We start from the raw sequence: 26,834 nt of genomic DNA on the forward strand, positions 1-26,834 counted from the left end.
ACATGGGAACTACAAAGTGAAACTACAAAGTGAGGTGGGGCGTGGTTCCATTTTTCTTTTGTACTATATAATGTTGGCCTAAATTTATCTCTTGCTTGTTATATATAGTAGACAAGGCCGTTGCGCTGGTGACGAAAACGAAAATTAAATACCCGTTTTTCTTTGTTTTCTTTTGTTTTTTTTATCATTGAGAAATCAAGTTAACTTACTGAAATACTAATTTTGAGAGTGATCTTTAGCTTATTCACGCTGTCGAAAAAATTCTGACCAGTTTCTTTTTGCATAGACCAGGCCTTGTCGCGGCATTTTAAACAGACAATCCAACCAAAACGAGAACGAATCTCTGACTTGGCTGGATATATTCCCCAGTGACAGTACTAAAGAGCGTCTCGAATGCCCGGGCCAACTTCATTGTTGTTGCTCTAAGATGGCGGTTAATACTGCTTAACGACAATGGGCACTGTTTTATGAACAATCAAAATAAGATCTCCCAAATAGAGGAATAAAATCGCCGCGGCGAAGCGATGTCGCGTGATCCAACTTAGCTTCTACGCAAGAACTATTACAGCGCCAACACTTCAAGTGGTGATTCTCGCTCCCAATAGATCACCTTTTCCGTTGGACATTAAAGTTTATTCTATCTATCTATCTCGCTCCCAATATACGTAGACCGCAAGTGCGTCTCAAACAGCGGGGTGGTTTGCGTTAACTCGCCGACGAACGCTTGCTTCGTACCGGCGGTGAAAGCCCGACCGGCAACCGCGAGAACTGGCGAAAAAAACCAAAGAAAGCCACTCATTTTACGAAATTTCTTCTATCAGTGGAAGCAGAAAAAAAAATCACCGCCTAAGCACTTCGTACAGATGGTTAACCAGCGAAGCTGAAACGTGCGGCCCCGATATTTGTTACTGGTTTAATCCCAACGGTTCATTAAACAATGGCTTGGTAGACTGCCGGATCCTCGATACGAAGTTGCTGCTTGCTCTCGGCTGCACGGGCCTGTTCTTGTGCCCGGGCTGCAGCATTGGCACGGCGTATATAGACGAGTTTGTTGTCGGTCGTACTCGCGGCGTTGCTGATCGGAAGCTGCCTGCTCCTCAGGAGTACGTATGACGCGTGGCCTACCCATTTCAGAGCCGGAGAGAAACTGCTGCGCGCGCGCTCGGCTGCGACGGAGAGCAACGACGTCAATACTGACGCAACATATCCAACGCCACCTGGATAGCGCAAGGCCTTTTCAGTCCGATCCATGATGTCATGTTAGTGGCCCGTCTGCCATAGAATCTCATAAAGATGCTCCCGAGTAGGCAACAATGATTTTGACGTCACCGCTTTCATCACGCCAGCCTTGTCGATGGAAATTTCAGGCCAGGTAGCGTGACGTCATGGATCGGAGTAAACAGGCCTTGTGCTATCTAGGTGGTGTCGGCTAATCTCGCGCCTCTCTTTCTTTTTTTCGCGCATGCGCATAGGGTTGTGCCGGTGGAGTTTTCGGCGTACAGGCGACCGGTAGAAGGACGGACGGACGAATTGGCTAGCCATGTGAAACTTGGCTGCAAAAAGACGTTTCTCGTATAAAAGAATCTCTGTAGTACGATTTCTATAGTAAACAAAAAAAATCTGACTTTTTCTTTGTTGTTTTTATTCACAGTATTTTTTTTACTGTATGCAGAAGCGTGTCTTCTGTTGTTCATGAGCCCAGCGTCTGCTCTGCAGTTGCAGACGCCACCATGTTCAACACAATAGTCAACGCGTACGAACACAAGCTGCGGCAGCCGCATATCGATAGAAGCAGAATGCAAATACGCTCCTCTGTTGCGGAACAAGGAACGGGAGTACCGCTGTGGTGTTGGAGGAATCTTTGCCGATAACTCCGCTCGTGCGTAATGCATTCAAAACTGTACGTAATGAAGTGGTTCGTAATGTGACGCTATTTGAGTTCCGTTAGGTTTAAAACATTGCTCAAAGCGTTGCGTGGGTCCAGTCACCCGGTAATTAACAGCCAAGGAGAGCTTGCTGAGAAGATGGCAAAATTTCATGGCCCACTTGACATGTTCTCTGTTTCATTTAGTATATTCAGTTTCTCTCTCTTAGCACGGTTGTAAACACCATAATAATTTGTTGTTTATTTTAAACGTAGAGAAAAATGGCAGTTTTGCCTGATGACGAAGCATTTAACGGCGCAGCGAGGTTGAGCGCGATACGCTGCATGGCTTCTCGGAATGCTGAAGCGAGGAGGACTACCGACAGCGGCGTTGCTGGCGTCGCACCTCGATGATGGTGCACAAGATGAGAGCGAACCTAACCTAACCTAACCTAACCTAACCCAACCCAACCCAACCCAACCTAACCTAGCCTAACCCAAACCCAAATCGGTCGAACCTAACAAAAGTGAGAGTCAAACCTAATATAACCTAACCCTACCGCGAATCCCAGCTCAAACTAACCGTAGCTAACTTAGCCTAAACCAAACTCAGCCCAACATAACGTAACCTAACCTAGCCTAACAGAAACCCGAATCAGCCCAAACAAAGATGGGAGCCAAACCTAATTTAACCTAACTCAAACCTAGCCCAAACTAACCTAACCTAGCCAAACCCAAGCGAACCGAACCTAAAACCAAAGGAAGGATTAGGCAGATTCGGCTTGGCATTTTCTGCCCGTTCCGCTCAGGCCAGTGATACGATCTCGACTGGGTGACGTGGTCTTCACCGCAAGAATCAGGAAACGACGACGAAGCCGGACATCGTGATGATTAAGAAAAACTAGAAAAGTTTGTATTGACTTCATTGGTACATGGTTGTAACTTTCATCGAAGGCTCGAGCGGTTCTCATTAACACGGGGGCCACGACGGCCTTAAATAACCCCTGGCGGTCCTGTGGTCGTGGACGTCTTCGTGGGGAGCCTGTGGAAGTAGGTTCTGCCGTGGAGCTCCTGCCTTTCGGGTTATCTCTCCTTCGTCCTTCCCTTTGTGCCAGCTCGGGGCACGAAAGGATTGACACTGTTTAGAAGAAGAGAGCAATTACGTCGACTTGGGGACGCCCGCCTGAACGCTTCTCATACTTGACAGGTCAAGGTCCAGGCTTACCGTCACAGCCGTTTCCGGGACGAGGCGAATCATCTTGTCATGGGGACGTACGCCTGAATGTCTCTCACTCTTGACAGGTCGACCACTACACCAGTGTATGCACCGCGTTGTGTGGTATGCGCACAGCTGCTATGCAGGATCGATAACATTGTGTGCGAAAATAACGCTCATGTCGCAGCAGCGGAAGCCAGAACGCTGCCCTTGTTCCACTTGTTCCGGCAGAACTGACTGAGTGGGGTGTGACGGTGCGCCCACTTGGCTTCGTCGTTTTTGCAGCCAAACCCGCTGCGCGTCCCTGGAGACCTTCTCCGCGAGTGGGTCGCGCAACCTAACCTAACCTAGCCTAACCCAGACAACCCAGCCTAGCCTAACGTAACCTAACTTAACCGAAGGAACTATTAAGTAATTCTTACCGTAATAAAAACTGGGAGGTAGATCGCTACAGACACGCCCACTTACGTTACCGAGGCACGAATAATAATAAATTATGGGGTTTTACGTGCCAAAACCACTTTCCGATTATGAGGCACGCCGTAGTGGGGGACTCCGGAAATTTCGACCACCTGGGGCTCTTTAACGTGCACCTAAATACACGGGTGTTTTCGTCCCCATCGAAATGGGGCCGGCGCGGCCGGGATTCGACCTCGCGACCTCGTGCTCAGAAGCCCAACGTCCTAGCCACTAAGCAACCACGGCTGGTTCAGGTAAGAATCAAGAAAGAAAAGAACACCAGTGTATTGAAACGCGTGCATTGTTTACCTTTCTTTTTTCTTCCGGTGACCGTTTCTCGACTGTAACAACTGTTATGGCGGTTTCACACGGTCACTTTCGACCGTGATCGAGCCCGATCCTGATTTAAATTCTCGACCGCGATTGGCTCCCCCTCTCCCCTGAAATCAGTGCTTCAGCCAAATGTAACATTTTAAAGCTTGAAACAGTTAACTAGCTTTTATTTTTCCAATTAGCCTAGCATTTACATCCGCAGAGCAAAATCATCAAGCTGTAAGTGGACTCCATCTGACTGGGCTCTCTTTCAGTGGTGACGAGCAAAGTGCACTGCATTTTCTTTTTTTTTTCTGGGTGGAACTCGTTGGTAATTCGAATGTCGCCGGCTGTATAGTTCCCCAGGGGTAGTCCTTACGCTCGCGCAAATACGGTACACGTAGGCCTGGTTATGGCGAAACGTCACCCAGCGTGAAGCAAGTTGCACGCATAACAGTATGCGAACTGGCCGCAGCTTCAAGGTCGTTTCCGACGCTTCGCCGTTTTTTCCGGCGCGCGCAAAACACTATACGGTGCGTGCGCGCATACTATATACTACGCAGGGCGCGATGCGTCCCACGCGAACGTCAACGGTTCATGGCCAGCAGATGCCTCTTCGGTGGCCAATCCAATCCACCACGCGTCTGCGCGCGCTGGATGGAATGTCCCGATCGCTTCTCATTAAGCCGCGGCCGGCTGGAGTCTCTAGAGCTCTCGGGGGGCGGATGAATTAATTCTTTGAGTACGTAAATAAGGGGCGTTCCTGCCGCAGCTGATGATAATGAGCTATACGCGTACGCGAGAGATTGATTCACGGCCGCGCAATAGATGAAGTCGGAGCGTGCTTGATATGGAGCGTATACGCAGTGCGGCCCACTATTAAAAGAGGACACCCGTAAGTGTAGACCGTGTGCGAATCCAACCCCCTCTGGCAAGTCTACAATCGGCACGAGGTCGCGAGTTCGACCCCACGGCCGCGGCGACCGCCTAACAATGGGGGCAGATATGCAATTAGTCGAGAAAGTTGGGCTTCTTGGTCCATATTGCAGAATTGAGGTGTATTTAAGTGGCGGCCGGTTGTTGAATATTTCTCAATTCTGTAAACATGCATAGCCCAACTTTCTTAATTGTGCTCGTGTACCATGCACTGGGGGCACGATAAAGAACCGCAGGTGGTCAATGACTCGACAATGACGACGACTCCGTCGTCTCCATGACGACAGTGACAATGAAGGAGTCACGACGATGACGTCGACGGCGGCCTATAGACGTCATGACGATGACACCACGTTTACTGTTTACTGACGTCTACTTAGACAGCGATCACGTAGAATTCTCAAGATCCTGTAATCCGCCGCGGTTTCGTAGTGGCTATAGTGCTGGGCTGCTAAGCACCAGGTCGAGGGATCGAATGCCGGCTACGGCGGCCGCATTCCGATGGGGGCCGTATGCGAAAGCACCCGTGTACTTAGATTTAGGTACACGTTAAAGAAGCCCATGGGCACCAAATTTCGGGAGTCTTCCGCTACGGAGTGCCTCATAATGAGATCGCGGTTTTGGCGCGTAAAACCCCATAATTTAATTTTTTTTTTCAAGATGATGTAGGAGTGTCTAAACATACCGAGTCGTCTTGCATCTGTCTGTCGCTCGGTCCACCTGTACGTCCACTCATACTGCGGACTAGATGTCCATGCATGCAGGGAGGGAGAGAGAGAGAGAACAACTTTATTGAAAAATGCCTGCAGAATCGGTTAGGCTTCCTCCACTCTGGGAGGGAAAATTTTCGAAAGCATAGTGCACAAATCACTTGAGCAGAAAAAGTGCAAAAGTGCTAGTGCAATAATCACGAAGGTGTGCGACGCAAGGATAGATCCAAGATATTCCAGTCAGCATTGGTGCTTGTGAAAAAAAAAAAGAAATGTTTAAATGTAGTCGTTCGTTGTATCTAATCCATGATCGAGTAAGAGCTCTGAGTCGATCGCTCGTTTGTGAATGCGAAAGATTTCGAGTGTTTTTGTTTTTAAAGGGCGTCAACATTTAGGAATGATCCACGCCAACGATATGCATCATGTATTGTTTTCTACTTTTTCACGGCCCTTACGCTCGACTTCCTCTTTCCTTACATTCGTTTCTCTCTTTTCCCCCATTCCCCTTCCTCGTGCTGTACTGTTGCGGTGTTTTAAACCTGGTACAGCGCAACATGAAAAGGAAGAAACAAGCCGAACCGGCCAGATAAAGGAACAGAGCGCTAACTTCCAGTTTTAGAATGCAATACCAACTCGCCCAACCCTCAACCTATCGTGGACTGTTGAGGTGACCTCCTAAGCGAGAGACAGTTTTAACGGTACTGCACTCTACATTTTCTGTTTTCCCAATCCAGAGTCACTTACTGCTACTTCCACCGCAACGCGCGGTCCTTGCAGGAGGAGGTCGCCGGGATGTCGCATCGCTCCTCGTCGTCGTCGTCGCGGAATGGCGACTCCTTCGGCTCGCTGGGTCGCCCTTCGCCGGACAGCCAGAGCAGCGCCGTCATCTCGCTGCTCAACCACGCGCGCACCCTGCGCGTGCCGTACGGCGAGCAGAAGCGCATGCTGGCCCAAGCCCTGCTCGCCGACCGGCACTTCGCCGGAAGCGGGGAGCTCCTGCAGACCATGGAGAAAGGAGGTGGGCGGGTGCTCGGTGTTTTCGTTGTTGCGCTGTTTTGTAAGTTGCAATGGGTACGGAGATCTCAGATATACGTCGAGCAAAAGTGACAAAAAAAAAAATGGGGCTACTATAGTTGGTCTTCGTTTGTCTTGTGGCGCGCTCAGTAAAAACAGGGTAACTCTATAGTGACCGCGAGGACACAACAGACAGGGAGGACAGAACGCTAACTATACCGATTTATGGATACAGGGCGTATGGGACACGCGGGATTTTTTCGACAGGTAACACCAAAACGTTAGCCCGCATATGTGGGCTGCGGCCAAGAGAGCGTGTGCAGACGCCCTAATTCGAAAAGTCTAAAACAAAGACAACCAAAAAAAAAGAAGATGGGATTGGTTGTCTTCGTTTTGGTTCTTAGACTTTTCTAACCTGTGGGTATCAGCACATGCTCTCTAGGCCACAACCCAAATACGAGCAACGTGCCAATGAAAGTAAATATTTTGTACTTTTGCGCCTTGTAGTGCTCGTCTGGCGTGTCCCGACGTAGTCATAGCTTTACTCAATTGTACTCGGCGCAGAGATAAGCGGTTGAAGGTATATTTCCGTCTCCGCCCATGATCTTTATGTGCAGTGATGTACCCGGTGATCCACCTGTACGAGTTGCCGGGACCGTTTGTGCCCATGGAGGATCGGCTGCTTGGACACGACCGGCTGGGACCCGACTACGCGCTGCATCAGGGTACGACCGCTCATGCGGGTGGTCTCGATCGTACGATGAACGTGTTTATTAATTAATACCTCAGGCGTGTTCGCGCCGTCAGCGCCGCCACCGCGAATGTTGTCTCGCGTGCGACGGCGCATGCGCTGCCCTCTCGCCGATAGTTGGAGGTCATGTGACCTGCATCGTGTGCGAGGGCGAGCCGGGAAGGTTGATACCTCGGTGCACACTGTCTGCCCGTGCGCCCTTTGTTGGAGCGTGGCCTCCGCGATCAGCTCCAACGGCACGCTGCCGGAGCCGATCGCGAAGCGCCCAGTGTCTGGCGCAGGCATTCGTGTGGTATGGCCCAGCTCACCCCAATATAAGGGATGGATTGGATGTGCGTTGCTGGTGGGCGAAATAAAGTGCTTTAGAAACAGCGTACGTACCCGTGTGGATTAGCCTAGCAAGCCCCCCCCCCCCCCTCCTCTTTTGTTCTTTTGTGCGAACTGGCGGTATGGTGACCCCTAGCTTTGGGTCCCCTATTTCTAAGACTCCCTGATATGAGGATAGTTTATAAGGCTCAGGGACACTCCCAGTGTACGTGCGTTGCCTGTTGCACTTCAGCCTCGTTGCCGATAGGCAAACCTTTGTAGACAGAATTCATGAAAGAGCTATTTTTGTGGACGCAGTGGCTGCTGCGGGTGGCGTATAAACGGATATTTGCGGGTGCGCTCGTGACAGTCACTTTCGAGGAGAGCAGACGCGGCGAGCTTTCGCCGAATCAAAGTTACCGCGAAAGTTTCAGGTTCGACTGCAATCGAGCGTGCAATGTTCTTTAGTTCTTTATTATTATTATTTAATAGCTATTTTCCCGATTTCCATGGGCCAGAAGCTTTTGCGGTCAGCTTGCGTAGCTGCCTGCTCTGTATGTGTGCACTTGTAATTCACGTTGAGCAAGGACAGAGAGACTGGAATCTACGATTACTATATCTGAAATCAGCACGAGAAACAACGGCGCCAAGAAGAGAAGGACACGAGTGAAGTTTGACAAGCGACGCACACAGAACTGTTAACACCACTTGCACGTACATTCCAAATCAGCAAGCAGCCGTGCTTCAATCTATATCAAAGAGATAGAAGGTTCAGGTACAGAATTATTACGATTCATCTTAACATCCTTCCTGCTAATACATACTTCGAGAACAACGTGATTCGAGAACAACGCCCTTTCTCATCTGGGCGCTTGACTATAGCTTCAGTTCTATTGACTTAAAAGGTTTGCAGGCACAATCGTAACAAGGTATACGTGCTGACAAACCGTTCATTTACGCCGTTGCCAGTACTGCCCTGTAAGTAGACTTTCTCCACAGCAGAGATGGGATCTGGCAAACGACGCCAGCGACACAGGGGACAGAGTACTGTCAGAAGCAGCTGCTCGCTGATTTATTACTCGATGTCTCCTATAATGGCATGCGCGCGCAGATGGTATTTTCCGGCACGTGTGTTTGAGCCTTGTAAAACGTCACTCGTTGGACAGTGGTCGTACTGTGTCCTTTTCGTGCCGCCGCGTCGTCTGTTAAGCGCTTATTTCGAGTGTGCATTCATTATAGCTGTGTCGATTTTTTTGCGGCAGTATTAGAAGTATGGCGAGTTGGTGTTGACTCATTCGCGGTACAGCGCGAAAAGACCGGACGTGAAGAAGAAAAAGACAGAACAGGGCCGACTATCAACAGTATTCTTTATTGAAGGTACTATATATATAGGGTGATACCCAACACGGTGGCGACGTTGATCATCCTATATATGGTGTCCTCTTTTCAGTAAAAAATTCAGTTAAGTCTATGCTCGCTTGCCCTTTTCTTCACGTTCCGTCTTTTCGCGCTGTTCTGGTCTGTCTGTCTGTCTGTCTGTCTGTCTGTCTGTCTGTCTGTCTGTCTGTCTGTCTGTCTAATCTAATCTAATCTATCAGTGTAGTTGTCTAATCTATGTATTAAGTGGGCCAGGAACCATCAGGAGGCCATTGCAACCACCTCCGGGCAGGGGAAGGAATATGTATTGCCTATATATTGCCTAACCAATAAAAAAATTGTATTGTCTAATGCGCAGGCATCTACGAGGAGATCCGGCAGCACCTCCCGTACGGTCGCAGCGCGTACGCCAGCCCCGACGATCGTCGCACGGCGTACATCGTGGCCGGTTTCAAAGTTCTCGACGAGACGTTCCGTGACGTCATGGAGAACAGCTGGAAGGACTGGACGGGCGCCCGCGCCATCTACATCAACCTGGCGCACGAATTCGGCCTCCACCGGTTCTCGCTCTACCGCAGGTCCCAACCGATGTAAGCAGAAGTGGCGCGGTCGTTGACGTCGGCCATGGACGACATATCACTTGCTTGGGAAAATTGACTGTCGTCCGCCGCGAAGAAGACGATTGGTTAATGTAGCAGCTAGGGTATTGCTTATTCTAGTATACGGCACTCCAGCCGTAGATGGCGCCAAGGACGTGATAGGTCTTAAGCTTAGCAGCTTTTGCGAAGAGTTCTTACACGAAGTCAAAGGCCACTTAAGCCTAAGAAGACGTCGACGAAGTTTTATGAATCCCGCATATGGAAAGTGCGAAATTTAGGCGGCCCGGTATGCTGCGTTACAGGCTGTGCCAGTGCTTTATTGAACCCAAGGCTCCATGATGTTGACAGGCCAAGTCACTGGGACATGGAATTCTTAGGTGACCTTACAGGTTGCAAAGTTCCGCAGCTACTCAACATGTTGACATATTGTGACATTCGTTCCTCACGTTGCACAACGGGATAGGGGGCGATGAAACTCCATTGTGGCGCCAGATTGTAAGGAAAAGGGAAAAAAATCACCGATGATGACGCCTCCCTAATGCGATAATCACCGATAAACACTCTACACGTGTTTTCATTTCGCAATATATTGAGGCACCGCACCTATCACCGCACTGATAACCGTGCCGACTGGCGGAGCCGCAACGCGGGCCGCCATATGCAGACCGGTCACACAGTTGCCGCTTCCCGGCAACTGCAACTTATGCAACCGTAATATTTACGGGGAACGCTTTGTGGCGAACGCTATGCGTGAAGCCGAGCTTTCTGGGTCTCTTTTTTCTTTCCCGCGCGTGGTCGGTGCCGCCGCCGCTGCTGCGGATGCGAGGACGTGAGCGCTATCTGGCGGTGCTTCAAGGTGGCTTGCTCCGCTTACCTCCTCATGCTTCCGCTGCACCCTCCTCCTCCGCTTTCCTCCTCGCGCTCTCTTCCCTCTCGCCGTCTTTCATCTGCAGCTGCGCTCCGCGTTCTCTTTCATCCTTCGCTTTGCTCCTTCGCTCGGTTGCGCCCAGCGACGCAGAGGCTAACCGACGCTCAACACAGGAACGTGCGTCTAAGCACTGCGCTCTAAATAATAAAGGAATGCAAAGAAATTATCGTTTACTGATTTACATTAGGGAGGGAGAACGACAGGAAATGTACGAGCCTGCTCAAGAAACATACAGCTGTCAGGGACGTTCACTTAAGTCAGTCGACCGCGAAAGCCGCAGTATTGCATTCACCGTCACACTTTTCTGTCACACTTAAATGTCAAATTTAGATAGCAGCGGGCGATGGAAATGACTTCTGTGTATTTTATTGACCCAACACGGAAGGCGCTGAGCCGTGCTCCCTATACAAGGAAGCAGAAATAATGCCCTCTCCCATCATATCTCTCTCCGACACGGATGACCCCACAGCATGCCTTCACCTTTAGCGACCAGGCGTGCAGGCTTCGAGCTCCGCGGCATGTTTCTCTGCCATTGATACAACATTGCAAGTGCGTTCAGCATGAGCAGACGAACACATGTCTCCCGTACTCACTACACATGCTTGAAATATCCTACCTTGAAACAGCCTTTTAACCCTTTGAGTGCTGGATTTTTTCGAAGGTGACGTACCGCCATCGTTTTTCTTTTTTCTTGGGTAATATAAAACGAACACAATGATTTATTTTTGGTTACGCAGACGAGAAAAAAATGAGATGGTTAATGTATAATGCACTCTTGGTATCCGAGGGGATAGAGTGGAGAACGTACGGGTACGTCATTGACGTGAAGGGACAGAAACGCAGAAACGTACCGGTGTACGTCGATGACACTGAAAGGGTTAAACGAGAGTCGCGAGACGAAAGCGCACTTAACGGCGGTGATACCAATGCGTTTCACAATGCCTTTCAATGATAACGATGCGTTTCAGCAGTTCTTACCATTGGTCGCGCGATGAATCACTGTAACCCCCTACGTGGACTCTGAAGGGCGACGGTGAACCGTGCAGGACCGACTTCAGCACCTTCTCGTACGTGCTGCTAATCGAGTGCCGCACGGTGACGCCAGACAACGCCCTCCGGCTGCTGGACTTCGTGCAGCGGTTCCGGTCTAACCGCATGTCCGGCTACCTGTCCGTCTACAACGCCCGCCACCTTGGGCTGGAGAGCTACGCCCGCGGTGGGGAGCTGCTGCTGCTCAGTCCGGTGTTGCACGGCCAGTCCGATTGGTGGAAGCAGGTGCGGATATGTGTGTTTATGTGTTATGTGCGCCTCGGTGCTCTATGGCAGTGTGTACTCGTTTGTTACCAATGCCATGCTCGCTGTCATGTTGCTCATAAAACTCAGCAAACGTATATTTAAGTAATCGCCGCCTGTGCCATCCCCAAAATTCGTTCCGAGTCGATATGCCTTGCAAACAGCTGGAATTCGTAGATTGAAATATGGGCTGTAAGGTAAGTAAATGAGAGAGAGAGAGAGAGAGAGAGAATGAAGAGGAAAGGCAAGGAGGTTAACCAGATATGAGTCTCCGGTTTGCTACCCTACACTGGGGATGGGGGATAGGGGTTGGAAAGATGATAGAGAGGAAAACGAAAAAAAAAATTTAAAAAAAGGAAATAAAAAAATAAAAAAAGGGAACGCACACATGGAGACACACACACAAAAGGCGTTCCAGTTAAAGTCGTTCACACAGGCCGGTAGATCGCAAGAAGCGCAAAAGCGCTTGCACGGCCTTCTTCTGTGAAGGTAGGTCCTTTCGATGTTGTAGAATTCTTTTTTCGGATAGCGGTTGGTCGTCCAGTTGGTCAAGTTCGTGGCTAAGGCATGCCCTCTGTGGACTGTACTGCGGGCAGGCGCACAAAATATGGCCAATTGATTCTTCCTGGCCGCAGTGGTCACAGGTTGGTGTGTCGGTCATCCCTATGCGGAAGGCATAGGCTTTAGTAAAGGCAACGCCCAACCAAAGTCGATATAACAGCGTGGCGTCTCTACGGCGAAGCTGTGATGGCGCTCGAAGACTTAATGTTGGATCAAGTGAGTACAGTCGCGTATTTCTTAAATGTGGCTCATTCCATTGCGACGCGGTGCGCTGCCGAGCAAGTAGGCGGAGCTTCCGTACCGCGTCAGTTCTAGAAACAGGAATTGGGACGTGACGCTCCTCAGTATGGGCTGAGCGGGCAGCGTGATCCGCCCGTTCATTGCCGATAATCCCGCAGTGACTTGGAAGCCACTGGAAGGTTATTTCATGGCCTGCATCACTTATATGGTGTAACGTCTCGGTAATATGGAATATTAGCTGTTCGTGCGGTCCGAGTCGTAAAGGTGACAGTAGAGACTGCAGTGCCGCCTTCGAATCGCAGAATATTGTCCATTTGTGTGGCGGTTCATCACCAATGTGAAGAAGGGCAGTAAAGAGCGCTGCGAGCTCTGCTGCCGTCGATGTTGTCGCGTGGGTCGTCTTAAATTTAATTGTTGTAGCTTTCGCTGGTATGACGACTGCCGCCGCGGAGCTGCTTGGAAGGCCTGATCCATCAGTGTAAATATGCGTAGAGTCACGGTAGTTCTCGTACAAATATAGTAGCGTGAGCTGTCTAAGAGCTGGTGATGACAGATCAGCTTTTTTCGAGATACCAGGTATTGCGAGGTTGATTTTTGGCTGAGCGAGGCACCATGGAGGGATCGAAGGTCTCGCAGCCGGAGTGAAACAAGCTGGCAATGATTCATCATATGCAGTTATCGTTTGGCGGAAAGATGTCTGTGGCCTGTCCGCTGGTAGAGAGGCTAAATGGTGACGAGGAGTCCTGGCTAGATGCCTTATATGGGTCCTGAGTACTTCAATTTCAATGTGGGTCTTGACAAGGTGGTCTCTAGCGATTGCTATCGTAGCCACTGTTGAAGCACTCTGAGGCAGGCCTAGACAGATCCGGAGCACTTGACCCTGAAGACTTTGTATTGTGCGTAGATTCGTTTTGCCTGTGTTGCTTATTGCTGGCAAGCTGTATCGCAGAAATCCTAGAAAAAGCACCCTGTACAGTTGTAACATGGCACTAGGCGACATTCCCCAGGTCTTGCCAGCGAAAAACTTGAACAGGTGGCAGATGCCTGTCAACCGTTTTTTCACGTATGATATGTGTGGGCTCCATGACAAGTCCCTGTCGATTATGACACCTAGAAACTTGTACGATCGGACCCGTCGTATTATTTGGCCATTTATCGTTACACTGTAGTTTGCCATGGGTTTGCGCGTAAATGGCACTAGTGCGCATTTCTCGGAGGAAACTTCCAGGCCTCGATTACGGAGGTAGATAGCAGTTTGTGTGGCGGCTCTCTGAATTCTCGCTCGCAACTGTAGGCGTGTTACTGCAGATGTCCATATGCAGATGTCATCCGCGTACATTGATAGCCTGACTGTGGTTGGCACGTGCTCAAGGAGAGCAATTAGTGTTAGATTAAATAACACGGGGCTAAGTACACCGCCCTGGGGGACGCCGCGGTAGCTATAATGTAGAGAAGTATGGCCTTCCTCCGTGCTTACAAAGAAGGATCGCATGGATAGATAGCTCCGTATCCATTGAAACATCCGACCACCCACTCCTACCTCTGCGAGAGCAGAGAGGATGGCTTCATGCGTAACGTTGTCATACGCCCCTTTAACGTCGAGAAATAAGGATGCGCAGAGACGCTTACGGCATTTCTCATGTTGAATGTGGGTCACCAGGTCGACGACGTTATCGATCGATGATAGACCGCGTCGGAAGCCCGCCATGGCATCTGGGTAGGTGTTCTGGTACTCCAAGTACCACTCCAGGCGTCCTAGGACCATCCTCTCCATCACTTTGCCCACACAGCTCGCCAAAGCGATCGGGCGATATGATGAGAGCTCCAACGGCGACTTGCCAGGCTTCAGCAGTGGAACAAGGCGACTTGTCTTCCAGGTTGTTGGTAGCGTGCCATTTCTCCAAGATTCATTATACACCTCAAGAAGAACTCCTCTCGCTCGCTCCCCCAGGTGACACAGAGCTCGGTAGAAAATTCCGTCAGGTCCTGGCGCTGATGTGCGGCTACACAAAGCTAATGCTGCCTTAAGTTCGTGGATCGAGAATGGTAGATCCAACCGGTGATCACGTGGTGGCGGACAGCTGCTCGAAGGCGATGGAATGTTGGTAGCTGTGAGTTGGCCGGATAATCTGGCGCAGAAATCCTCTGCCACGTCAATCTCCGATCTCTTTTGAGAGAGGGCAAGCGCCTTGAATGGGAATCGCTGTACGGGAAGTGTCCGCAGTCCGCGCACCGTTCTCCATAGTTGAGATAAAGGCTTGCGTGGATCTAGCGACTCACAGAAGGCAGCCCAACGTTGCGATTCGAGCTTGTCTAACCGGCGCTGTATCTTCTTTTGCGTGCGCCTGGCGGTCCGTAGATCGTCCATTGTTTTAGTACGTCGGTATCTTCGTTCAGCACGTCGTCGGATTGCTCGAAGTCGTTCTAGTTCCACATCGAAATCATTAAGTTTCGAGGAGCATGTTAGAGTACGCATAGTGTCTTGCACCATGCTCTTGATTGCCTCTTCCAAGTCGAAAGATGGATTGGCGTCGCAGTGTTCTTCCATAATAGACTGAAATTTAGGCCAGTCCACTCTTTGGATCGTATCCCGTATTTTGGAAGCGGTCAATCCTCTGATTTTGATGTACGTGGGGATATGGTCGCTTCCGTGCGTCTCTATGTCCGCAAACCACCCTGCACGTCTGACTAGGCTTCGTGAGACGAAAGCCAAGTCAAGACAGCTGCTGTACGTGGAGCCACGTAAGAACGTAGGACTTCCATCATTCAGCAGCCAAAGTTCATTACTGGAGGCGAAAGAAACCAGTGCTCTGCCTCTTGCGTTGATGATCGGACGTAAATGAAATTGTAATTAGTGTAATTATGCTGACTCAATCAAACATTTTAATTTCTGGAAGAAGTCATGGCCGCCTCACCAAGTGAGTTATATCAAGGGTTAGAATTGTGATATTTGCCAAAGGCACTTTTTTTTTATTTTATGCAGCCAAGGAAACACTCCATATAGTGAACGCCAAAACGCAGTTCCGGTGCTATACCCTGGACGCCGTCTATTTCCGCCCTGATAATGTTTGTCAATCGGAGAGAGCGTAGCCGTCCTGTGAGTCACTCAGAAGTAACATTCATGGCGTATTCGACAAATAAAACTCGAAGAGAGGAACGACTCGGCACATGCGCTAGCGCCCTCTGTCCGTATCATTTGCGCCATTACTTGCAATGTGTAGTATCAATTATTTCGATCTCTACACATTCTTAAACGAATTCGATAATGCCGCAAAATTCTACACTGTCCAGAAAAGATCAGACAGAACGCGTCCTTTGTGGGACGAGTGTCTGCGCTAACGCGATTGGCATTCAAGTGGTGGTGTACATATAACTTCGTGTTGGACAATTCATTATTGGCGGAAATATTAAGGATCGTGCTAGTGTTATGTATATTTCGGTGTGCGAATTGTCCGTTCGCGCACATACGCAGTTGCACACACCAGCCACCCGAGTTGTTTTAGCTATAGGTCAGGCATCAGTCAGCAGCAATTAAGTCGTTTATTAGGGTGAATACCCGGCAGACCGTATTGTCTGCTCGGCTAGAGAGCAACGAGCACATACCTAGTGGCCCGAGCTAGTGTACACGTTGAGTCACTGGGAAGAGAGGCATGAACAGAAGCACAGACAGAAAGACGAATATGCAGACGAACAGACAGACAGACAGACAGACAGACAGACAGACAGACAGACAGACAGACAGACAGACAGACAGACAGACAGACAGACAGACAGACAGACAGACGCACAGACAGACAGACGCACAGACAGACAGACAGACAGACAGACGCACAGACAGACGAACAGACGCACAGACAGACGCACAGACGCACAGACAGACGCACAGACAGACGCACAGACAGACGAACAGACGCACAGACAGACGAACAGACGCACAGACGCACGAACAGACGCATAGACAGACGAACAGACATACAAACAGACGAACAGACAGACGTTGAAGTAGGTGAAAAATGCTGATCGCATTAGTATCGCCTCGTGCCTTTGCGTATACCACTGCGGTCAAACATCCTCCGCCCTCGCCGCAGGTGCAAGACGCTGTTACCACGAGCAGCACCGGAAGCACCTCGGACCTGTCGAGCACCTCGGAGTCGACCAGCTCGGACGACAACCCGAGACCGCGCACCGCCGCCACGACGCGCTGCCCCGCGGGACCGACGAGCGCCTCGTCCCAGCGGTCGATGCAACCGCTGACAGCCGTCGAGGTCGTTCCCCAAGACGCGTCCAAGTACTACGTCGACCACGTCAACGTGATCACGTTGCCGGCCGGCAACCACCACCACCACCAGCACAGAGGCAAGTGTTCCACCATGACTCCCATCTACGAGAACCTCGTGGGCTCCAGCCGTCGCCGCGACGACGAAGCGCGTTCCCACAGCTCTCGCTCGCACCGCTCGGGCCAGGGCTCGACGAACGGTTCCTCCACGAACGGGCTGGGCGAGACGGACCTGTCGTACTCGGTCGAAGAAGAGTCCTCCTCGTCGACCAACGCCGGTAGCGGCTCGGACGAGGTGGACTACTACTCTTCCGACCAGCGGCCGAGGTCGTCGAGGTCGTCGACGATGCGCCGGGTCTGGTTCGAAGACTGCGCCCTGGATGACGTCATTGCACAAGCCGCCGACAGGGAGCCACCTAAAGTACAGCAGGACGACGGAGGAGAGCGTTCGCTGGCCAAGGAGTACCTGGCTTTGGACGAGATGCTGCGCAACCTGCAGTGTGCCGACGACGTGGCCCCGCCTAAACCGAAAAGCACGGTCAGGCGGAAACTGTGGTAGAATGGGGGAGGAGGTTAATTCATTCGGGGCGGATGACGTCGCTGTGGCCAGCGCTGGCTGTGGGATAATTTTGTGCACTTCATGACACCCCTTGAGGATTCTCGTGGGAGGTGATGATGGTTTCATGACTTTTCCCAATAGTTCCTTCTACGAAGTTGTCTCTATCACTCCGTCGTGTCCGCATGCAAATGTGCAGGTGATCGTGTACGTCGCAAAAGACGGTGGCCTTTATCGATCAATAGGCTTTTTGACGAGAACGTATTGCTCTCGCTGCAACAACGCAAGTTGCTGTGCAACATTCGGCTACAACGTTCAGCATGGTATAAGTGCGCGCTGTTTAACAGGCCATCCATAAAATGTCAGCATGAACTGGCAAATTTTCTCTCCCCTCCCGCCATTATTTGCAAAGGTAAACTTAAATTAAGGCTTCTTTGGCTTTGCACTTGGAGTTTGCAACCACGTAAGCATCTTCAAAGACAATGTGTACCTGTGAGCGTGTGTGCTAAATTGTATGACAGTGTTGTGTAATCACAAAACCTTCGAGACAGCACGACGCCTATACACTGACGTTGTGTACGCTGCATGCTGCTTCATGGCGTGAACTCGAGCGAGCGGGTCCAGTCAGAAGTCGAACTGACCTACCCCGACCCGGCCCGACCGCGTTTGCATATGTATTTTTACATGTTTCCAAGCGAGTTAGATGAGTCACGCAGGCTGGCTAAACTCGTCTCGAGGATAGCCCGGCCCGACCCGCTAGCGTTTACACGAACCGCACCACCACATTTCGGCCCTAGAAGCCGACTCTACCCGACTTGATCGCGTTCATGTAAATTTACGTAGTTTGCATTTACACGTTCCGCGCTACTTTGCCATCTAATTAGCACACCGGTCGGAAAACTCACTTTTAATAATCTCGCCTTCTTCTGTGACGAGTTTTCAAGCGCCAGCCGACACGCACTCTACGCTATACGAAACAGCCGGGCTAAGCCACTCGGGCGCGCCAACCGTATTACACGCCTTTAGTTTACCTTTTTGCCGGCAGGTGGCGCGACAAATGGTGACCAAATTTTAACGATGACACCATGGGTAGTGCCTTGCTTACTTACGCCCGCGAGCTCGATTCTGAGCAAATATTAGCAACACGATAAGACGTGCGTCCATTGCAGAAAAACTGCGGAGACGACTCAGTACGTTGTACTAGAATGCGCTGATATCCATCCAGCTAGTACCGTAGTTATGTCCACCTTCCATAAGCGCTCAGGTTCAACTCTCACAAGAAGTGATAACTAGTCAGTGGTGGAGATCCGCAAGATATCATTGGAATATTGGCGGAAACTAAGGCAAGAGTTGGGGACCAGATCGTCGCAGACATACCTAGAAAATCTTATTAGACAAAGCAGAGATACAATGCTAGCTAGGTTACGATGCGATGGCATATAAGTGGCTCACACGTACAGGCTTCGTGATTATTTGTCACGAGCTCGATTCAAAGGGCATACCATTAACGATCATCATCATCATCATTCGTATTCCATAAGAGTACTAGTTTTTATTCATTTGAAATCTACTAGATTTAAAGCGAGACGATACTGTTATCTCTGCACACCCCTCGATTCTGCCAGCACTTTAGGCATTGTTTCTGTTCTCTCGAATTAAACAAGTTAGAAGGAGAGGGCATGGGTGGTGTTAAAACCTCGACATCGATGACGTATCTCCGGCTCCCGAAGTCGCTGCCGCCGCATGCAACCAGAAAAACCATCCAGAGGGCGCCACCACTGGGGCGTAGATCAGTAAGATGCGATTGGAGGTTTGGTGGCAGAAAAGTATGGAGAGCACAAGCAACGAAGGCGTACAAAAACAGAGTTCCCAATAACTGTTTGAAAAGTTTAATGCGGAGAACGTTTTGTCTGTAAAAAAAATAAGATAGGTAAGACATTAGGCAAAACAAGAAAAATAGATCGGTGGCGCAACCCACCGCCCCGCTTCAGAGGGGATGCTCATAGCATCCATCCATCCATCCAATTGGGTAGTTAGGAGGGTTAATCTGTATGGTAACATAAAGGGCAGTGCCTTGCTATTTGATGTCGGAGATGGCTGCGTGAGGACAAAAACATCTGTGCCACAGGATGAGGCACGTGTGTGCTTCAAAGAAAGCCAAGAAACGACTCTGCGCATCGTGATGGAATGCCAAGATATTCGCCCAGTGAGGCCCGTAGGGAGTTTCCGCCTACCAGAAGCAATGAGATTAGAATAAAATGGAAGGATTAACTGGTCAGCAGTCGAGATAGGTAAGGAATGTTTTAGAGTTTTGATGGAAAAATAAAAGCGGATAGTATGTTACGGAACCGGAGTCATTGCAACTGTACGTAAGGGAAATTGAAAAGGAAAAATTGTCATCCACCCGAATATAGCAACAAGCTACAAAGAAAACCCATACGGGTTTCTCGGTAAGAACGCTTCGCATTCGAGGAACAATATAAAATTTTAAAAAGAAGTTTTATATACGATTGTTGAGCTCGAGATCACATAGACAAAAGGCTAGATGTTGTTAGATGCAGCAAAACCTGCATAACTCAAGCAGGCTAAGGGACTATTTTTCTTCGGCCCGTTTCAAACAGGATGCCAATAATAATAATAATAATCATCATCATGGGATTTGGGCACCACCTATTAAGAATGAAAATCTGTTCGTGTTTTTTTTTCATTGTATTATTTCATTGATATGATTGATTGACTTGTCTAATCGCAGAAACTGCATAACCTGCTGTTCTGCGGGTGCTCTTTTTCATTTCTTTCTGTCGACAATTTAAGCATGTTTGCGAAATATGCGTTAGTGTTGGAGCATTTTTTTATCACCTGATGTCATTTTTACATCACCGAATGACTTATTGGTTGTGAAGAGGATGGTGACACTATAGTTGCCAACATTTACTTTTCGTCCAAATAAGTCACTCACTCACTCACTCACTCACTCACAATAGCCTGAAAGAAAGCAGCAGCTGTAAAAACAATGCATTTTCAAAAAGAACAATACTTGTTCTTTTGAATCTCTTAATGAAGCAGGCATTACAATGCAGTGTCTTATTTGTCATTTTATGCTAGAGCATATATAAGGCATCTCATACGTATTTAAAATAAAGAAAAAAGATAAAAGAAGAAAAGACCTTTATCTAAAGTTTCGGTGAGCATTGTGAGTCATCAGATGGTTAAATTAGTCCAGGCTCCTCTAATACGGCATCACTCACGACCAAAATGCGCCAGTGTGAAGTAATATTTCAACAAATAATCGATCGATGTGTTTAATCAGCCAGTCGTACCGTTCAGTTCTGCAATGCTGAACGGCCGCGTTGTTTAAGGTAATCCTTTATTCATCTACATTCGTAATTTTGCTTTTCAGGCTTGTGCGAAGGCTTGACCATATCTAGCCCTACCCTTGTATACCGATAAGCTTTGAGTCATTAACAGCAACCAAAGATTACCGTCGTTAATAGCTGGTATGAAAGCGCATTAGCTGAGCTTTTTCATTGCTTTCTTTTTTCGCGATATACTCATGGTGACGCGTGTGATCATAACGCAGTTCGGGGCAACGTTACTAGACTAGCTTCAGTTGTAAAACTCCCCGCCCGCGCGCTTACAGCCGCTGTCGCCACTTCTGTGACAGCCGCCAGAGGGCAACGCTGTTCCATCGGGCTCCACTGCAGACGCCTCGTCACAGCCTTGAGCTCGTGCGGACGGGCAGTTTGCGCGTGTTTCGCGCTCGCTGGCGTTCTCCCTTGTCCGAATTAGCGATACCACGAGAAAGCGGTATCCACCTATAGCAAGAAGATTTATCGCGCCAGTTCGTTAATACTGAAAGAAGCGTAAACTGCACGAAAGGAAGAAACGCATACAGCGAAGCGCGGGAGCTGCGTTTCTAAATGTCGTGTGTTTCTTCCTGTCGTCTTAACGTTTCGCGCAGTTTAGGCTCACGAGCCTGAATATCTGGCCTAAGTGCGTGATTGCAGGATGACCTGCATCCCCACCGAAGCTTCTCACCACGCCAAAGAAGCGCCACAAAAAGAAAGATGAGGTCGGTCGTTGTACACACAAGCCACAAAAAAAAAAAAAAAAAAAAAAACAGAAAAAGAAAGAAGTCGGATTTTTCATTCCGTGAAGATGCTTAATCAGCGAAACTGAAACGTGCGGCCCCTGTGTTTATCACTGGGTTGAGGGTTCATTAAAGTATTTCTCAGTTATGAGGTTACACACACAATCGGCTACGAGAGAGAACGACGTCACTGACGGTATGCCCGCAGTCCGCAGTTGTCGCGTGCGTTCGATGTCTCGAGTTTGCTCGGCGGCGTGGTTAGCAGCCTTCGCCTGCGATTTGCCGCTTGTAATTCTTCAAAATTAAATTTCTTCAAAATTAAATCTTTCCGTTACGTAAGACCATGAGTGGCTCATACCCCGTAAACGCGGCCTCCCCATTACGACGACAGAAGTGAAGTGAAATTCTACGCTAGAAAGATGAACGGCCACGCAGCCAGCTGTGGAAGACGACGACGAACGCGGGAGCAGTGGCACGTGCGCGTGCCGTTGATTTCGCAGAGAGTTCCCGGTCGGTACGAGGAACCGCTGTTTCACGCCGAGCGAAGCGTCGCTTTGCTGGAAGCAGAGAAAAAGTGGTGCGCCGAACTGTTGACATCGTTCCGATAGCGGCCTATGCAGCCAGGTACGCAGCACGGCGGCATCGTCTGCTGACATTCTTATGAAACTCGGCGAAGGCTACAGTTCCAAGGATGACATGCTTGCGAAATTCGCTCTCAACAACGAACCACAGAATACATCAACGCTGCACCGCGTGCTTAGTCCGGCCCGCCCTCGTAGCCGGCTAGTGAGGAAGTGAAGCCGGGCGCGACTGCAGCGCCACGAAGGCGCGGGCGGGTGGCGGTTCCGCGCAACGGCGCCGAGTTTTAAAACTGAAGCTAGTCTAGTAACGTTGGTTCGGGGCGTAAAAATTATTGCGACCCTTAAAAGGACACCGAAGAGAGAAATATTTTGAGTGACATGTATTAGTCAGTTTGCCCTTCTGTAATACCAAAACGCCACTCTTACAGCGAGTATAAAAACCTTGTGAGCCAGAAAAAGCACAAAAAAAGATAAGAGACAGGTGGCGACGCCGCATTGAAGTTTCCGCACTATATCTCGCCATGACGTCATTAATTCTTGATGGCGTCTGCTCAGGCCTGGGCAATTTTTTTATTGCTAGAAAAAAAAAAGGACTACGCTGTATTGCAGAAGAGCGCGAAAACGGAACTTTCCAAGTTTGAAAAAAAAAAAGTTTGCTGAGCCACAACCGCTCAAATGCGAAAACAGATTGAAATTCGTGACGTCACGCACCAGTTTGCTGTGGGTTCGGCGCGAAATTCAAGAAACAGAAGTTCAGTCATCGATTTCTCGTTTTAGTAATCATGCGTCTTACCGTAAACTTATCGAAAATTTTTGTTAAATATTACTCATCAGTCTAAATTGATTCGGTGTTCCTCATTAACGTCCCTTTAGGAGATGTCCAAGGAAAAAAAATTATCGATATACGTTACGTTGATACATTATACTCCTAAAGGAACTGGCCAGAGGCCATCGCAGGGGGGTTGTAATAGTTAGGAGATAGCTCCCTAGTAGATCTGCATGAATATGCTGCTGGAAACACTTATTGGTATGGATTCTGCGGCATTGCACTGCCTCTACGGTTAGCCCGCGTCACTAGCGCGAGTATTTAGTAAGGTCAAAAGTTGCCCTAGTTGGTTCTCAAAGTATAACAGCGCTGCTTTCTCAGGAGGACCAGACACAAGAAAATGCACGAACAAGCGCTAACTTTCAACTCGTCATCTTCATTTAATACGTACCTCCCGTGCATTCATATATTTCCTTCGCATTAAACATTGTCGGCAGTTAAAAGTCAGTGTTGGTCCTCGTCTGTTCGGTTTCGTCCTCGTCAAAAAGTCGCGCTGTTATACTTTTGAACTCTGCGAAGACACGCACCATGCGCTGTATACCAGGATCCGCCCGCCACATTGTCGAATTCCCCATCTGTTGTCAGTTCTGATTGGCTCAAGTGGCGGTACAGCCGCTGTGATTGGCTCAAATACGGTCAAACATGGCGGAATTCGACAACATGGCGAAATATAGCACTCGGGGATCGGCCCAGTTTACTCAGCCATGCAGCCGTCCTTGCGAAATATAATTTGGGAACGGACAAAGGAAGCTTGGCCATAATAACCTTAGGGCTTCCTACTACAATTACTGCAGGGAACTCTGCAATAGTTCAGTTACAATGGGAAGGATGGTTAGTGCATGAATTCGTCTGCTATCTCCGTGCTTTTGGCTTCAGGCGTTCTTGTGGCTTTGTTTACAACGCTTTATCTGCCTTTATATGACCTATATAAACTTCGAGGCAACCTTGTTTTGCTCTCCGCATAAGGCAACAAGATAAGGCCCTGCTTACAACGCGTGATCATTGAGATTTTCTGCACTTATAAAGCGATATCTCGCTGAAAAAAAAAATGATCAATTTGCAAGTCACAGAGCCATTGCCGTCAGAAGCACGAACTTTACAGACAAATCCGTGTGCTAATCGTCTTTCGCGTGCAGGTTGAACGGCCATGTTCGCAGCTCCCGAAGTGTTCCCACTGGTAAATTGTTGTAGGAAACTCTGTGGTAATAATTTACACATATTGGTCTCTCTTGCCAAGAAGAATTAACTGGTGTGATAGAAACCGTGGTATACCGAAGAGGGCTATGGCGCTCTACTGCTTGAGCACGAGCTCGCCGGCTCGATTGCCGACCACGGAGACTGCGTTTCTATGTGGACGAAATGAAAAAAAAAAAAAAAAAATAACGCGCGTCTGCTTACATTTAGGTGCACGTTAAACCGCAGAGAGTCAGCATTAATCCGGAGCCTGTATTACTGCGCCGTCTCTCATAACCCCAGTGTTGCTTTGGAAGGTTGAAAATAACTCAATCAATCAATCAATCAGTCAGTCAGTCAATCAATCAATCAATCAATCAATCAATCAATCAATCAGGCACTGAGATGAAATTAAGAATTTCAATCGTCAATGGTCCCAGCCGCGCTCTGCCTATAAGCGTTATCACTAGAGAACAGATGTATAGGCACTAAAAATTCTGTTTTAGGCGCCTTTAACAGAGGCTAAAGCTGTCCTTTAAGGCACATATAGGCGCCAAAAACAGTCCTTGAGGCATGTATAAGGCTCGATTAACGAGGACGTCCGCTGTTCATTCGGAGATAAATTATAAAATACGGGAAAAGGCATCTTTAGGGCCTGTAAGACCTAATATAGGCACCAACATCGAAATAGGCATTTATAGGCATCGATGAAGGTGTGTCAGTAAAATGTTTCTAGACCCATTGTTAGTGCTTATATGTTAAACAGGCACGAAAAGGACGTAAGGGAAATATAAGCATCCTGCCTAAAGTTCCGGTGTCCCGTTATCGCGGCTGGATGGACCGGACGTGAGAGGTACTGGACTATAAGAAAAGCACGAAATCGGTCGAGTGACTGGAATACTTGCATTACGCCTGCCTAGAAGTTTTCGAAATATGCGTACTCGGCCAGTACTTATTTGCTGTCTCTCTTTAGAGTCCCGTTAAAGCGCGTGCTGCATGTCGCGAGTTACGCATTGAAAAAGAAAATGAATGCGCTCAGCTAATAGTCTCTTTACACGATGTTTCTATCGCGGTGTGTACAGGCTGGGCGTGACTCTTGAAACATCAATGTTCTCAGGAATTGTTTTATCACATTCGTTTTTCTTGTCTTCCTTGTTTGCAGCGCGTTTCATGGCAGCTTTCTTTCTTTCTTTCTTTCTTTCTTTCTTTCTTTCTTTCTTCCTTTCTTTCTCTTTCTTTCTTTCTTTCCGACAATTGTGTCTTGGACTGTCGGATAGTGCGGGAACCTCCTAATTCAATTCAGTTAAACGAATGCTTCACCGCTAGTAATCAACACATTTTCAATAATTTACGAATGAAAGAAAATGGAGTGTTGAAGGAATGCCAGTCTAAAGCAATTCAGCGTCTCACTTTAGTGTGGGAAGACAAAATGAACAACCTATCTAGATGAATTAAATTTAGACTGGTGGGCTACGTTTCTTCAATATCATATTTCCCCTCATGTCGTGGGAAGAAAAAAAAAACGTTTGGTCAAACGAAATCAAGTCCAGACGCGAACGAGTACTGGCAGGAAATCTGGGACTTGACGTTTTTATAGCGCCTTTATTTGTTCATTTTGTATTATTACTTTTTGTTGCTGCAGTCCGAGGTTCTTTCCGCAATGCGAAGTTTTTTAAAATATTTTTCACCATCGAAGACGTGGACACGTGACGATTTCGCTCCAACTAATTTCTAGCCTCTTTTCTTTTTGTTACTTACGTCTATATTTTCCACGTTTTGTGTGAGAATGAATGGGGTCCAACTTATGAAACCGTACCCTTAGTCGAGCGTTCCACTAGTTTAAATACTTTTGTTTCTTAATGAAGCAATTACCTTTGTCTTTAAGTGTTTATCCATTGTTACTCGTAGGGAACAATATACGATAGCTGTAGGCATTTCCTCGCATAGTTTTTGAATTTTGTTGAAGTTTCGATAGCACGTTTTCAGTTTGTTGCCATAGCTTTCTAGTGCCTAATTCCAGTCATGTTTTTAATGCTGATAATGTGTATGCCAGATATATAAACGTTGTTCACTTGCATTTCAGCTGCGTTAGACTGTGATAACTCTGCGTGTGCTTTCTTGCAGGAACACTTACAGCCACTCACGACGTAAATCTAGTAGGACAGAATTTCTACGAGACGAAATAACTTCATCACAGTATTATGTCGGTGTGTGTGTTATTCAGCACAATGTATATGGTACGCACGGGTTTTTATTTTTTTACGCACAGAAGCAATGAGTCATCTTAACACGGGAAAGTTTGTCGCACGTGAATGTTGCTGCCTCTGATGAAATTTTTGTATGCTTGTGAATTGATACAGCCATGTATATATGCTGTGTAAATAAAAAAAAAGAAAGAGAAAGTGCAGCCTTATTAACGCTTTTGGCTCCGAACAAAAGCGTTTTCGCTCGTCTGTGGACTGTCTTGTGATGCTTTTTTGTTGTTTTTTTTCAGTTGCCTCTGAATGACGCATTGCGATGTTTTCTACGTTACCAATAAAATACGTTTTACTAATTCACAATTACGCTTGTCTGCATCGCACATCTGCCCAACTAATGGCGATACGGGTCATGGTTCACACGAAGGCGAAGTGTCTCTATGCATGGCTTCATCAAGAGAACCACGGCTAAGTTTTCAATGTTATAAGACAAACTGTGACCGTACAGGCTTATCGCGAAAATGGCTACGCCGGCCACTATAGCTTGACGGACTGCCTCGCGGGAAAG

General features: G+C 48.4%; 1 protein-coding gene across 2 annotated transcripts in view; it reads left to right on the top strand.

Annotated features, from left to right (window-relative positions):
* Window positions 1-26,629, top strand: part of LOC126544963 (uncharacterized) — a 101,774-nt gene extending 75,145 nt beyond the window's left edge. For both annotated transcript variants that reach the window (XM_072285027.1, XM_050192547.3), the window contains 5 exons: window positions 6,275-6,515; window positions 7,129-7,236; window positions 9,304-9,535; window positions 11,519-11,747; window positions 16,655-26,629. In XM_072285027.1, coding sequence (XP_072141128.1) covers window positions 6,290-6,515; window positions 7,129-7,236; window positions 9,304-9,535; window positions 11,519-11,747; window positions 16,655-17,401 — 1,542 coding nt within the window. In that variant the 5' untranslated portion in view covers window positions 6,275-6,289 and the 3' untranslated portion in view covers window positions 17,402-26,629. The remainder of the gene's footprint in view (window positions 1-6,274; window positions 6,516-7,128; window positions 7,237-9,303; window positions 9,536-11,518; window positions 11,748-16,654) is intronic.
* The last annotated feature ends 205 nt before the right edge of the window (window positions 26,630-26,834 follow it).

This window comes from Dermacentor andersoni, chromosome 10, assembly GCF_023375885.2.
Source record: "Dermacentor andersoni chromosome 10, qqDerAnde1_hic_scaffold, whole genome shotgun sequence".
NCBI lineage: Eukaryota > Metazoa > Arthropoda > Arachnida > Ixodida > Ixodidae > Dermacentor > Dermacentor andersoni.